We start from the raw sequence: 15,443 nt of genomic DNA, 5'->3' as shown, positions 1-15,443 counted from the left end.
CTTCTGCCAGCCGGAAGCGCGAGGAGAGCGCGTGCGCGGAAGGCTGATCCTGCGCAAGCGCACTTAACCACGTCCGCCTGGCCCCGCCTGCCTCCGGTTTCCAATTGACACTGGCCGCGGAAACTCTGGTGGAAGCGAAGGCCCAGAGGTCCGGCGCAGGTTGGTGAGCGTCTGCGCAGCGCTAGCTTTAGCGAGCTGGTCTGGGGAGAGTAGAGCTGCCAGGTAAGGAGCTGTGGGCGCCTGGTGGAATGATGAAGGGCGGTGATCTGTGCACTGGCTGTGACTACCCGTCACACCATCACCAGTGTTCCCACCCGTGAGTGGTCGCGTCTGTGGCACGCTTGCACCTGGGAGGGCCGCGAGAGGGAAGGGATCTGCGGCCCCTGAGAGGAGTGTTTGGGTCTGACGCACTTCTTGTCACCTTTCTACTGTACATCCAACTACTTAGTCCATCTCTCCACTTGGATGTGTAATGGGACTCTCAGTACATGTGAAGCAGCACTCTTTTCTTTTTTTTTTTTTTGGAGTATAATTGCCTTACAATGGTGTGTTAGTTTCTGCTTTATAACAAAGTGAATCAGTTATACATATACATATGTTACTCAGCCTGTGCTCTAGAGCCCGCGAGCCACAACTACTGAGCCCGCGCGCCACAAAAACAAGAGGGAAGAGATATGAAGCAGCACTCTTATTGCCACCTCCCTGCCCACTATCTGCCAAAAAACAAAACAAAAACAAAACCTGATGCTACAGTCTAACCGCTCTCAAAAAATGGTAACTCCATTCTTCCAGGTATTCAGACCAAAAGCCTTGAAGTAATAATGCTTGACATCGATCTTTCCCACACCACCGCCAATCCAGCAGCAAATCCCGTTACCTCTATCTTCAGAATATACCCAGAATCCGATCATTTCTCACCACTTACACTGCTGTCACTGTGATCCAAGCCACCATCATTCTGCCAGGATTATCGCCTTGTGAAGTTTATCCTTATCCTTATGGGAACAGATGATGCTAAAGTATATTGTACCCATAAAAAGGGGGTTTAAAAAATCTGTAACCCCTCTGCATAGCACTTTAGAGCTAAATAGGTCCCTTAAAAATAATAGAATCCTATTTGCAGTAAATGAGCTCTGAGACCTGGATTTTTTGTGGTGTTGAGCAAGTCATTTAGCCATACTGAGTCTTAATTAAAGCAGGACTAACTGTCCATACCTTACAGAGTTGTTAATGGTAATTAAATGGGATAAAAATGTTTGATACACTCAGTAGGTGCTAGATCATTATGTATAAAAATACTATTATTACAAATGAAGAATCTGAGATTTAGAGACGGTGAATTACCACAAGTGCTGTATATAATCTTACATACTTTTAGCTTATTGTATTATAATAAAAGGACAATTAGGCAAAACTAAGCTGTAATGTTTAAGGATGCATGTGTGGATGATGAAACCATAAGGAAAAGGAAGTGACTGTAAGGGGTGCGATAGGGTAGGGGACAGGGAGGGCTTCTGGGTGGCTGACAAGGTTCTATCTGCTGATATGGGTGATGATTTCTATTATCTTTTGCTGTAGAACAAATTAAAGTTTAGCAGCTTGAAATAACTATAATCATTTATTATCTCACAGTTTCTGTGGGTCAGGAGTTTGTTAGTGGTTTGACTTAGCTTGGAATTTAAGAAGTTGTAATGGGGACTTCCCTGGTGGTCCAGTGGTTAAAAGTCCGTGCTTCCAGTGCAGGGGGCGTGGGTTCGATCCCTGCTCGGGGAACTAAGCTCCCACATGCCGCACTACGCGGCCAAAAAATAATAAATAAATAATCAAAAAATTAAAATTAAAAAAAGAAGTTGTAAGGAAGATGCCAGCCCACAGTGAGCATCTGAAGGCTTGACTGGGGCTGGAGGATCCATTTCCAAGGCGACTCACTCATGTCACTCCCAAGTTTGTGCTGGTTGTCAACAGGAGGCCTCAGTTCCTCCTGTGTGGACACTTCCATAGATCTGCTTAAATATCCTTACTGCATAACAGCTGACTTCCTTCAGAGGGAGTGATCTAACTAACTTCAGAGTTAGAGTGATCTAAGAGCTGTAGTGTCTTTTATGACCAAGAAGTCACACTCCACCATTTCTACAATATCCTGTTGGTTACATAAGTCAACCCGTTCACTGTGGAAGGATGTTGAAAACCAAGAGGTAAAAATCACTGGGGGCCATCTTGGAGGCTACCACATGGTTACAAGAGTGTTTGCCTCATAAAAATGCACTAAGCTACACATTTATTTTATGCAGTTTTCTGTATTGATAGATTTACAAGAAGATTTTAAAAAAGTAAGACATGGCGACACAGGAAAAAAGTATTCCGTTACTACAAAATCAGAAATATAATTAAAGACCCTTCTTATCCTCATCATAGCTAAACACTGAGGATTTATGATGTTTGGGACACAGTGGTAGGCAGTGGGTATACAGGGGACTTATCTTTTTGGTTTACAGCCTAGTTGGGAAGATATACATTAAAAATATAAAAACCAGTACAGTAATACTGTTTTCATCCAATGTAATTGTCCAGACTCTTGGTTACAGTTGACAGAACCCCTGTTTAAACAAGCTTAAATAATGAGGAAACTTATCAGCCTATGTAGCTGGGAAGAATGGTAGGTCATAGTATTAAAGAAAGAGCTGCAGGAATCAGGGCCTTGGAAACTAGGGTTGGAGACTCATTGCCTTTAGGCCTGTCTCTCTCTGGCTTCATTCTGCAGAACAGGATCTCTTCGAATGGCCAAGAAGATGGCCGTCCACAGCCCAGCTTCACATACTTCCAGTTTAGAAACCCCAACAAAGAGAGCTTCTTTTCCCTGCAATCCATATATTCATATCATTAGGGAAAGAGATGCTTATTTGCCCTGTTTAGGTCATCCCCTCGCCTTTGCTAGGACATAACATACTATAACTGGCCATCTTGTGCCCAAGAGAGTATATGGTACTAAGATTGCCACCCTCCACTAGAACCACAAGGAGGGCAGAGGGCTGGGTTTCCAAAGGGAAGGATGGTGAGCAGGCCAAATCAGCATATGTGCGCTGCAGCAAGTGACTGCTTTTGTATCCAGCAACTGGACCAGCAGCATTGACAGCACCCGGGCGCCTGTTAGAAGTGCAGAACCTCAAGCTCCAGCTCAGAATCAGACTCTGCATTTTAAGAAGATCCCAGGGCAATTCATATACACAATAAAGTTTGAAGTGTACTTTATAATTACGTGATTTTAACTATTTTGGATAGAAACTGTCCTCAAAAGTGTTTCCACATAAGTGAAGTGTTAACTATATCAAGTTACAAATGAACAGCTTGAACATAAAGTGCTATGGAGAGAGGCCTGAAGTGGTCAGGACAGGCTTTTGTGAAGGAGGGTAGTCTAGGCCTAGGAGGAGGGAACTGTCTGTGGTGTGTTCTGAGGGCAATGAGAGAGACCATGTGGCGTGACTAATGAGTCCTAGAGGAGAGTCAGAGGTCAGATTATGAAGGATGTCTCCGGCTACCATGTGAAAATGATGGTTCCTCCACTGCCCACAGGGTAAAGTTTACTGAAGGATTTGAAACTGGCAAGTAACATGGCCTGACTTATGTTTTTAAAAAACCACTCTGGAGAGGTTCTAGAGGATGGGTTGGAGGAGGAGAGGCCAAAGGCAATGAGACCAATTAGGAAGCAGTTGTAATAGTTCAGGTGAGAAAAAAATGCCTGAACGAAAGCAGTGGTCACAACTATAGGAAAAAATGCCTATGGGAGATAATACGGAGGAAGAGTTGACAGAGGTTTATAAGAGGTCAGGAAGAGGGAGATAGTGGTGACGTTAATTTGGAAATACAGGGATGAAGGAGGTCTTGGGAGGGGGAAGAGAATGAGTTGTTTGGATTGTTGAGTTTGAGAGCTCCACCCAGAAGGATGTCAAAAGGACACTTGAATATGGAGTAGAGCTCTAGAAAAGGGTCATGGCTGGGGATGCATACAGGTTTATTTCCATTTTGGTAAACTGAAAATTAGTAACCGTTACTTTATCCTATTTGATTTGTAGATGGTTTTGCCATATGAAGCTGAACATGGCAGAAGAAGAGGACTATATGTCTGATGCCTTCATTAATGTTCAGTAAGTAAATGTGCACACCCCATGAAATGATATGTGTAAGACATATATGGAGATTTTTCAGCAATGCCATTGATTTTATATATTTTTATTTTTTTATAAATTTATTTATTTTATTTATGTATTTTTGGCTGTGTTGGGTCTTCGCTGCTGCGCAGCCCCCTTCCAGCTGCAGTAAGCAGGGGCCACTACTCGCCGCAGTTTGTGGGCCTCTCATTGCCGTGGCCTCTCCCATTTCGGAGCACGGGCTCCAGGTGAGCGGGCTTCAGTAGTTGTGGCATGCAAGCTCCAGAGCACAGGCCCAGCAGCTGTGGTGCACAGGCCCAGTTGCTCTGTGGCATGGGGGATCCAACCGGACCAGGGCTCAAACCCATGTCCCCTGCATTGGCAGGCGGACTCCCAACCACTGCGCCACCAGGGAAGCCCTAAGCAATGCCACTGATTTTAAAGGTGAGGTTGGAACTTAGTCTTATTGCTTCATGGAAATACTTCCTATATGTCTATAGTACAAAGATACTAGAAATCTCTTCTTCCTTTTTAATGCTAGGTGTTTTTTTCCTGCCCTTGATTCTTTTTATTCCCCTCTTCCAAGGATATTTACTGTTTTACTTCATTTCATCTCATCGCCTCTTAATACCTGCTGTCCAGCTTTGCTTTTTATTATAGCGAACCTCTTAGAAAAATTAGTCTGAACCTACTATTTCTAATTTCTTCAACTCTGTACTTTTAGTTTCTTACAATATGGTACCAGCCTTCATCATTTTAACTAACACAGCCATTCTCAAAGGACATTGGTTATGTTCTAACAGTGGTGACAACAAAGATGCTCCTAGAGGTAGCACTGAAATATTAAGTAGTGTCAAGTGAGTAAGTGGCAAAGCTATGAGAAACTTTCATGTACTGGTCCAAAATAACCTTTTCCCTCATTCTTCAGAGAAGATATCAGACCAGGCTTGCCAATGCTGAGGCAAATCCGAGAAGCCCGTCGAAAAGAAGAAAAGCAACAGGAAGCTAATTTGAAAAATAAGCAGAAGAGTTTAAAAGAAGAAGAACAAGAGAGACGTGACATTGGATTGAAGAATGCACTAGGCTGTGAAAACAAAGGGTTTGCTTTGCTCCAGAAGATGGGCTATAAAAGTGGTCAGGCCCTCGGCAAAAGTGGTGAGTCACAGCCAGAAATAAACAGCTGTAATTTATTGATGAGTACCAGTGATGACTCTTTAATCTCTGTCCCTCTACACAGAAATTGAAACAACTTAAGCTTCCTAGGCTCTTGTGTTGCTGGCAAGCTTATGGAGAACTGCCATCTTCCTACATCCACCTTAGACATGTGCCATCAAGAGCTGCTTATCTGCCCAGCTCGGCCTCAAAGGCGCTAACAAGTGGGATGGACGAGGCTTACAATGGAGGCAGCAGCTAAGAATGGTGACAAGAGAAGGGTTAAGAAGTACAGTGGCCCAAAGGACAGTGAAGCAATATCGGAGATGATGGCAGGACTCTGCCCTGCTTGCTCTGTACCTGTGGCAGCTGCCTGAGTGACCACTCAGCTGGAGAAGCCCAGTTCTCACCTCTCTTTTAGGAATGAGATTGCTTAAGAGATAGAGGCCATATACGTATAGTAGCTTCTGTAAGCTGTTTTTCTCCTCTCCTCTCCTTTATTGTCATTGCTTTGACCTTCACCTCGCAAGGCTTTGCTCTCTCTTGTGGCTGCCACCCTCCTGGATATATATCAGTGTTTTCACTTCTTAAAATCCTTCCTACCTTCAGGTGGCGTTGCAGGCTGTGGATCAGCCTTATTGAGGACTAAGTATTTGAAGGCGAGGGTGGTAGTTGATTGTAGAGTATTGATGTTCAGTTTCAGTTCTGAGTATCATTGAAACTGAAGGGGATAAGTATAGAACATTATAAAGTTGCATACTGCACCTACCTGTAGTTTGAGGAAGAATTTCTAAAGTAGTTTGTGTTTTGTTCTCTTTTTTTTTTTTAGGAGACGGTATTGTTGAACCAATTCCTCTCAATGTCAAAACAGGTATGTAATTATTTTTGAGGCTATTTACCAGTAATAACAACTTACACTTAAATTTAGCACATATATTTGCTTAATAAATACTTTTTTATGGTGGTACTATTACAGTTCTTATCATAAGACACCCTTAGTAAAATGTTTCTTAGTTAAACTTCTAGACCTTTTAAACTAAAAATAAAAGTAAGTTTTAGTATAAAATAAAATTTTAATCATAAAAATACAGGGGAAAAAGTGTTGTAACCATTAAAAGCACAAAGCTATTTTTGTCCACTGAGTGTCCTAAAAGTATCCTGAGACAGATGTATCCATTAAATGTTTTTCTTAATACTTTGGACAAATTAAAGAGAAAAAAATATATACTTTATTTGTTCACCATATTTATATGTAAGTATGAAAGTTGATACTGTTTTCCCAATTTGAAAAAATGTGTATAGTATTACCATCTTATTAGATCAGACCAATGATCTTTGTAAAAATCAAATTATGTGTTTGGGTTAAAAAAAAATCTCTAGTGTTTTCTCCCGTCCTTCTTATCAAATGATTTTGAGTGGTTGTACTCAAATTAGAATTGCATTTAATCTGTAAGTATTTAGGGAATTCCCTGGCAGTCCAACTGTTAGGACTTGGCGCTTTCACTGCCTAGAGCTCTGGTTCAGTCCCTGGTTGGGGAACTAAGATCCCACAAGCCGCGAGGTGTGGCCAGAAAAAGAAATTTTAAGTTGTCATGTTTTGAAATATAAAGTCAGTACATTTCTCATCAGTGTGTCCTGTTTGAGCAGGAAAAAGTGGCATTGGTCATGAGGCATTACTAAAACGGAAAGCAGAGGAAAAATTGGAAAGCTATAGAAGAAAGATTCACATGAAAAAACAAGTTGAAGAAAGAGCTGCAGAACAGTTTCGGTATTTTAGCTGTTTATAGTTTCACCTTTTCTTTATTGCGGTATGTTTTCTGGTACTTGGACATATAAAATGGATAAAGAGAGCACAGACCTCTAATGTACTATTTTTTTCTTTGAATCAGAATGCGACTTAAAAATAAGCAAGATGAAATGAAGCTAGAAGGAGATCTTAGAAGAAGCCAGAGAGCCTGTCAACAATTGGATACTCAGAAGGTAAGCCTTTTACCTGCTTTCAGTTTGGTAAAGTGTTTTGGCACCCAGTGTGATTTGCTGTGTATTTTTATTGTTAAAAAGAGAGAGAGAAAGAGAGAACTCCAAGCCTGGTGTATCTACCCATTAAAGCTTTCATTTAAGATGCACTATTGATCTATGATAACTGATACTCATAATAATGACTTGTTCACTGCAGGAACCTGAGTAGTCTGAATTATCCTCTAAGGGTAAAATACCATTTTTACACTTAACTGTTCTCCACTTATTTGAATATTGATTACTCAGGACTATTATGTGTGGAAATTCTGTTCACCAGGATGTTTGGTTAACCAGAATAGCCTATTTTCAGTCCATATCCAATACTGTATGTGTCTCTAACTAGTAAAATCATGGTAGACTACTATCTATTTCAGATTTGAATGGTTCTTAAAATTCAATTTTTGATTTGATTTCATTTTTTTAATTTTGATGGTTCAATTACCATCAAAATAAAATAACTTCATTTAAAGTCTCAAAAATAGGGGGCTTCGGACTTCCCTGGTGGTGCAGTGGTTAAGAATCCGCCTGCCAATGCAGGGGACACGGGTTCGAGCCCTGGTCTGGGAAGATCCCACATGCCGCAGAGCAACTAAGCCTGTGCGCCACAACTACTGAGCCTGTGCTCTAGAGCCCGTGAGCCACAACTACTGAGCCCGTGTGCTACAACTACTGAAGCCCGTGCGCTCTAGGGCCCGTGCTCCGCAACAAAGAGAAGCCACTGCAATGAGAAGCCCACGCACCACAATGAAGAGTAGCCCCGCTCGCTGCAACTAGAGAAAGCCCGCCCGCCGCAACAAAGACCCAACACAGCCATAAATAAATAAATAATTAGATAGATAGATAGATAGATAAAAATGGGGGGCTTCCCTGGTGGCACAGTGGTTAAGAATCCACCTGCCAATGCAGGGGACACGGGTTCGAGCCATGGTCTAGGAAGACCCACATGCCGCAGAGCAACTAAGCCCGTGCACTGCAACTACTGAGCCTGTGCTCTGCAGCCGGCGAGCCACAACTACTGAGCCCACGTGCCACAACTACTGAAGCCTGTGTGCCTAGAGTCCGTGCTCCTCAACAAGAGAAGCCACTGCAATGAGAAGCCCGTGCACCACAATGAAGAGTAGCCCTGCTTGCCACAACTAGAGAAAGACCGCGCTCAGCAACGAAGACCCAACGCAGCCAAAAATAAATAAATTAAAAAATTAATAAATTTATTTTAAAAATAAATAAATTAAATAAAATAAAGTCCCAAAAATGGGGACTTCCCTGGTGGTGCAACGATTAAGAATCTGCCTGCCATTGCAGGGGACATGGGTTCAATCCCTGGTCCAGGAAGATTCCACATGCTGCGGAGCAACTAAGTCCGTGCGCCACAATTACTAAGCCTGCGCTCTAGAGCCTGCGAGCCACAACTACTGAAGCCCGCATGCCTAGAGCCCGTGCTCCTCAACAAGAGAAGCCACCGCAGTGAGAAGCCCTTGCACCGCAACGAAGAGTAGCCCCCACTCACCACAACTAGAGAAAGCCCACTTGCAGCAACTCAGACCCAATGCAGCCAAAAAAATAAATAAATTTTTAAAAAAAGAATAAAAAAGTTTCCTTCAATTAAAACAAAAAAGTCTCAAGAATGTTTGTAAAATTTCCTTCATATGTAAATAGATTGCTGGAAGCAATCTCTCTTTTCTCTATTTCCATAGCACATTATTTTGAATATGTGTCGTGATACTTAAGATTTCTTCGCTGATGTGTATCATTTTACACCCATTAAGCTACTTATACCCATAGCTTCTTTTCCCTACTAGATTGTCAGCAACTGGGAGGCAGTATTCTAACTGGGTTTTGCATCCCCATAGTTCATAGTGCTTTACTCTTAAAGCAGCACTCAGTAAATATTTAATTGAGAGAATGAATTCATGTTGACAGGAACATACTTGTGATAGAGTTATGTTTAGCTATGTTTAATTGGGAATAATTCTACATTTTCAGAATATTCAGGTTCCCAGGGAGGCATGGTACTGGTTGAGGCTTGAAGAGGAAACTGAAGAAGAGGAAGAGGAAGAAGAAGAACAAGATGAAGATGAATATAAGAGTGAAGACTTAAGTGTATGTGTTGGCACCAGTTCCGTAAGCCGGCTGTCTCAGCCTTGGCACGATTAACATTTTGAACTGGGCAGTTGTTTGTTGTCGGGGGGCCGTTCTGTGCATTGTGAGATATCTGGGAGCATCTGTGGCCTCCACCCACCAGATGTCCGTTGCACTTCCCCCTTGTGACAACGGAAAATGTCTTCAGACATTACTACGTTTTCCCCTGAGGGGAAAAAATCACCCCTTGAGAACCACTGCATTACAGGTTTATTTCATGAACCCCAAAGCAAAACTTAATATAATTTTCCCTATTAGCTTCAGTCTACCCTCTCACCTCAGTTTTAGTTTGGATGATGGATTAGCTGCAAATGTAACTTATGTTAATTTCTACCTTGTTTCCTGCTGAACTCCTGGAAGTGATTCTGAGTACCTCCCTCCCCCACCCACAAACAAAACAAAGCAAAAAAACACAATTCAAAGGAAGTAGAGATTATTCAAGAAAAGAATACACATTTCTGTGGTTACTTTGTATAAAAGAGTAGTAGGAGACATTCACAATTTGAAAACCATATGTTCCACTTAACTGGGAGACCATTGATGAGAACTTTAGTGGTAGAGAGAGACAGTTTCACCCAGATTTGTTGAAAGTAGAAGGGGTCTTTAAAGGATGCTGATTCTAATAGAGCCAGCCAAGCTGTATTGTTGAAATGTTAACAAGGGGTCTCCGTTGTGTCTGACAGATGTGAAAATAGGGTAACTGGTAAACTGGGACATGTTCTAATATATTCTGCCCTTGACACCTCTCCTAACTGGTTGAGCGTGTAGTAGAAGACTTAGGGCCTTAGGGTAATTCAGCATGATCTAAGAGACCCGAAAACCAAGATTCTGTTCAATGTGAACTATTAATATGCTTGTATCCTATATCTAGGTACTGGAAAAATTACAAATATTGACTAGTTATTTAAGAGAAGAACATCTGTATTGTATTTGGTGTGGAACAGCCTATGAAGGTAAGAAGATACTTTATACTTTTTAAAAATATTGAATACAAACACTCTTTGATTTTAGCTTTGATTTTTTATGAAAGTCACATTTCCCATAGACAATGGAAATTTTTTTATTCCATCCAAATGGCCATGTTGGATGAATGCTTTAAAGAAATAGTGGACAGAGAAATAATTGAGGGTTGATTAAAGGTGCTTTTAACTTTTCAGAAACTGAATGTGCAGAAGGGAACTTTTCAGTCTTCTATTTCAAAAGAAATAGAGTTTTTAATCACTTGAGGATGTTGAATTTTTTTCATGCTTTATTTTTCATGACTCTTCAGCTACCTGAAAAATATAGTAAATTTTTAGAACGAATTTTTTTGTATTTAGGTAGAATACTGTCCCTGAACCATAAAAATCAGAACGTTGAAATCCACTCCATTTTTTTTTTTCATTGTAAGGAAAGAAATGGTTTAAAATGTGTCAAATGTCTTAACAGACACAAGTGCTTTCCCTTCTAACACACTTGCCCAAGTCAGCTTTGCTGACTTGAATTTAAGGACTTTGTACATGAGAGGTGAAGAATTTTGGGTTATTGTTGTATCTTTTCCTGGTTTGTTTAGCAGAGTAAGAAGCAAACACAGCTACAAAATACATGTCATGTTGAAATAATTTTCTAGAATAGTATACTATGCAATTTGTATTAATTGTTCCTTTTCCTCACACAAATTACAGATAAAGAAGACCTGTCTTCAAATTGCCCAGGACCAACTTCTGCAGATCATGACTAAGATTATTCTCAATAAAGTAGAAGCTTGGCAAATGTTAGTGTTTCCTAAAGATAGACAGTTGAGCAGTTAGAATTTCCAAATTTTTGATACCAGTAAAGAAAGAGGGCCTTTATATGTTTCATTGTTTTTGTACATTAGAAGTACTTTGTACTTTAGAATATAATTGTTCACTGGCTTCAAAAACATAATGGAAAGCCATTTCAGAACACAATTATTATAGACATGGGCAATTACAATTTATGACTCTTTTGTGACGTTTATGGGATTTAAGGACACCAACTCTCTTATTCCCTTCTTCACTTTGGAACAAACTGAGAAATAAGACATGGGAGTTGGAGATCAAAATATCAGCTTTATTATCAATGAAATAAAGAGCTAGTTGACTTGTTCTCCAGTCATGCTCCCTGCGAGATCTCCCTGGTTAGAGAGAACTGCCGACCTTGCCTCGGAGGGACAGAGCCCATCTTTGCATTAGGAGACCATTAGCTTTCAAGGTGAGAGAACCAACCCCTCGGGGTGGGGCCATACATGCTCAGTTCCTTTTCCCAAAATCACTCATCAGATGAGACACCTCTCTGTTGAGATGGAATGAATACAGGTTCACAGAGCTTGTTCCCATGCTTCTCTCTTCCAAGGAGCAAGAAGAAGTTCCCTTCCATCCATGCAAGCATGAGAAGGAGGGGAAAAGTATTCCCCTCAATAAGAGTAATGTCAGAGGCAAGGTTCCATTAATAGTACTTAATTCTAATCAGTTTTACAAACAAAGTAATTATGATATTCCGTAAAATCATGAGTTTTCATAGCAATGTGTATATCCATTATAAGTGAACAATTGCCCATTTTGGCTAAAGAAACAATAATTGGGAGTAACCTTAAGTATCAGGTGATCCAACTTCTTAATCCCTTTGACAGCATTCCTAGTGGGTGGTAATCCAACCTCTGCCTTTATTCCTCCAGCCACAGAGAGCTCACTGCCTTAAAATGGACCATTGCATTGCTGGGTAGCTCTAAGTCGTTTTTAAAGTTATTTTTCTGTCTTAAGCTGAATTCTGCTTCCCTATAATTTAACCAGATATAGCTAAAGACATACCATGTGGCACACCTCTAGAGAGCTCCATCTAAGTTTGGGCATCAAAATCATGAACTTTTTTAAAGTTCACAAGCTCAGGTGCCACCCTGAGTGACTTGATTCAGCTAGTCTAGGATAGTTTCCGGATATCTATCTATTTTAAAGTTCTAAGAATGTATCTGATTATCACCTGTGGATGAGAACTAGTGCTCTAGGTTAAACTAGAGCATGACTGTTCTTTGGATCAAGTTGTGACCTCATCTGTACAGTTTTACAGCTCACCTTTTAGTAGCATTGAGCAAGAGATCAGCCTCTTCTTTTTATTATAAACAGCATACCTGACAACATAGCAGAAGCTAACCTACAGTTGCCCAAATTAAGATAATCAGTAGTATGAGTTGTATTAGCCTCTGACCTAATGTGACCTAGTTCACTTGTTCTCAAGTCTAACTTGGGGAGCTTTAAAAAAAATGATAATACAAAGGTCCCACCTCCAGAGATTCTGATGTAATTGGTCACTGTGGCCTGTGTATCATTACCCTTGATTCTAAAATGCAGCAGAGGGACTTCCTGGTGGCGCAGTGGGTAAGACTCCACGCTCCCAATGCAGGGGCCCTGGGTTAGAGCCCTGGACAGGGAACTAGATACCACACACATGCCGCAACTGAGAGTTCACACGCCACAACTAAGGAGCCTGTGTGCCACAACTAAGACCCCATGCAATCAAATAAATAAATAAAAATAAAATGCAGCAGAGCTTGAAAACATAGTTAACTTCTGGGCCTCAGTTCTTCATCTAGAAACTGAATTATGATTTTTATGAATATAAATACATATATAAAATATTGGAGCTTATATATTTGGATAAAACTGTTTGTTACTTTTTTCATTTAAAAAATCGTAACATTGTATTAACAGATAAAACAAAGTATATCTTCTTGGAATTATAGTCACATCCTTTCCTGTCATTTCAGCCAACAAACCAACATTCATTTGGACAGACCCAACGCCATGTGGATAATTTCAGCCAGAATGGAGTTAGGAACTGGCTTCCTTTTCTCCTCTTACTGACTGTAGGGCAAACTGCCCAGTGGCCTAGAGTATTTTGAATATGTCTGTGAACAAATATTCTGTGAATGTAGGAATAACCTTGATGGAACCCATAAGTCCACCAGAGTTGTGGTCTGCATTTCCAGGCCAGAGGCCAGAAATTTACTTGTTGTCATTTACTTTTGTTTATATTGTACTGTGTTTATTTTCAGAGTCCTATCTAGAATTTCTAAAATGTTTCATTTTCCTACATATAAACCCAAAATACTGGAGCTTTTAAAATTCAAAATAAATAGACTTTAATATACTAAATTGGTTTACCATGCCCACCTTTACTTTAAGTGTTATTTATCAACATTTAATTGTTGAAATCTTACAGTGAACATTATTATTATTTAGTATTAGACACATTTTGCAGGATCAGGTATATGAAATTCTTAACACTTTTATTCCCTACTAATTCAAAAGCACTTATAGAGTTCCTGCTTAAATGCAGGGTAATACACTTGCTGCCTTGGGGCAAATCAAAATGAGAGAGCCTGTCCCTGCGTTCCAGAAATTTACAAGGAGGGAGACACCCAGGCAGGAATAACTGAGCTCCAAAGCAAACTGGTAGGTACAATACTGAAGAACTATATAACTGAAGTATTAGGGAGAAGTTTCATTCCGAGTGGGAGATGGTAGAACACTATGGTAGCAGCACTGAATTTGGGCTTTGAACATAACTTTGATATGCAGTTATGAGGAAGGAGTTACAATATGACCCAGCATTTCCACTCTTAAGTTATACCCAAGAGAAATGGAAACATGTCCAGATAAAACTCATAACACCAATATTCATTGCAACATTATTCATACTAGCCAGAAAGTAGAAACCCAAATGTCCATCAGCTGATGAATAGGTGAATTAAATGTGATATATCCATATAATTGAATATCATTTGGCAATAAAAGGGAAAGGAATTTCCATCCATGCTATACCACAGATGAAAACATACTAAGTGAAAAAGACCACATACTGTATGATTCCATTTAAACAAAATGTCCAGAATAGGCAAGTCTATGGAGATAGAAAGTAGATTAGTGGTTGCCTAGAGTTGGAGGAAGATGAGGAATGGCTGCTAATGGGTACAGGGTTTCTTTTTGGGGTGACAAAAATGTTTTAAAATTGATTGTGGTGATGGTTGCACAACTCTGAATATACTAAACACCATTCAACTGTATACTTTAAATGGGGTGAATTTTATGGTATGTGAATTATGTCTCAATAAAGCTGTTATTTAAAAAAAGATTGAAGGGAATTTCAGGTAGAAACCGTAGCCGAGAGCCATTGAGCACAAAAGACTATTGAGGTGACCCTGAGCAGACCTGTGTGGCTGGGGCCTATTCAGGTAATGCTGAACGTGGGATGCAGAATGGGAGCCCCCCGAGGAGCGCGGCCCTGCCAACACTTTGACTTGAGCCCAGTGAAACCCATTTCAGACTTCAGGCCTCCTGAACTGTAAGAGAATAAAAATGTGTCATTTTCAGTCATCAATTTTGTGGTCATTGGTTACAGCAGCCCTAGGAAACTAATACAGGTCTCAATCAAACTGACCCCTCAAGAGCCACACGTATTTGAGAGATATTTGATTTGCCTCAGAGTTTTACCCATTACACGGTTTTCAGTCAGAGTGTAAGCCAATAGGGGGGCCTCTGTACATCTATCAACTGTAGTCCCTGCATCTGTGACCATCCTGAAGACATGTCGTGACTGGGATAGCTCACGGTCACAGACGTAGAATCACAGACATTAGGGAGTGGATTGACATTTAGATATAAAGAGTAAATATCTAAATGGAGGGGTCTGTTGTGCTTTTGGTTCTGAGCCCTCTCCTCTATGTAATCTCTCCCTGGACAATCCCTTGGATTCAAAGTTAAGCATCAGGGCTTACTTCTAGATAACATACACATCTCTTCTGTGTATGATTCCAGTTCATCCTTTCTCTCAGTTTCCTCTCCTGCATTTCCTAGAGTCTGCTCTACACCCTGCCCTGCGTATGGCAGTACCTCAAACTTGGCATCTCCAAATGAGATCTAGTGTTTTACCTCCCAAATGTGCTCCCCCTCACCATGTTGACACGTGAAAAGTGGCCCCACTATTGGCTTA

At 40.7% G+C, this 15,443-nt stretch overlaps 2 protein-coding genes across 5 annotated transcripts in view; one reads left to right on the top strand and one right to left on the bottom strand.

Annotated features, from left to right (window-relative positions):
* The first annotated feature begins 83 nt into the window (after positions 1 to 83).
* Positions 84 to 14,827, top strand: GPATCH11 (G-patch domain containing 11). 3 transcript variants are annotated; one of them, XR_009506612.1, is made up of 10 exons: positions 138 to 222; positions 4,071 to 4,142; positions 5,074 to 5,300; positions 6,127 to 6,168; positions 6,945 to 7,065; positions 7,187 to 7,277; positions 9,300 to 9,416; positions 10,327 to 10,408; positions 11,120 to 11,669; positions 13,219 to 14,827. XR_009506612.1 is itself a non-coding variant. In XM_059943592.1 (10 exons), the coding sequence occupies exons 2-9, from the start codon at positions 4,084 to 4,086 to the stop codon at positions 11,173 to 11,175; spliced, it is 795 nt and encodes a 264-aa protein (XP_059799575.1). In that variant the 5' UTR covers positions 138 to 222; positions 4,071 to 4,083; the 3' UTR covers positions 11,176 to 11,208; positions 13,219 to 14,827. The 3 variants fall into 3 exon arrangements, 2 of the variants coding, with proteins under 2 accessions (XP_059799576.1, XP_059799575.1); XM_059943592.1 differs by having other exon boundaries at positions 11,120 to 11,208; XM_059943593.1 differs by having other exon boundaries at positions 84 to 222; positions 11,120 to 14,827.
* EIF2AK2 (eukaryotic translation initiation factor 2 alpha kinase 2) overlaps positions 13,083 to 15,443 on the bottom strand; it is a 38,919-nt gene continuing 36,558 nt past the window's right edge. For both annotated transcript variants that reach the window (XR_009506611.1, XM_059943591.1), the window contains exon 17: positions 13,083 to 14,793. The gene's annotated coding sequence lies outside the window, so the exon portion shown is untranslated. The remainder of the gene's footprint in view (positions 14,794 to 15,443) is intronic.

This window comes from Balaenoptera ricei, chromosome 13, assembly GCF_028023285.1.
Source record: "Balaenoptera ricei isolate mBalRic1 chromosome 13, mBalRic1.hap2, whole genome shotgun sequence".
Taxonomy (NCBI): domain Eukaryota; kingdom Metazoa; phylum Chordata; class Mammalia; order Artiodactyla; family Balaenopteridae; genus Balaenoptera; species Balaenoptera ricei.
The sequence above is the reverse complement of the archived record's forward strand: the minus strand, read 5'-3'. Positions and strand labels throughout refer to the sequence as shown.

Coding starts and splice junctions, on each gene's coding strand:
- GPATCH11 (XM_059943593.1), top strand. CDS start 4,084: ATGAAGCTGAACATGGCAGAAGAAGAGGACTATATGTCTGATGCCTTC. Junction 6,169..6,944: donor TCCTCTCAATGTCAAAACAG/GTATGTAATTAT, acceptor CTGTTTGAGCAG/GAAAAAGTGGCATTGGTCAT. Junction 9,417..10,326: donor ATAAGAGTGAAGACTTAAGT/GTATGTGTTGGC, acceptor TCCTATATCTAG/GTACTGGAAAAATTACAAAT.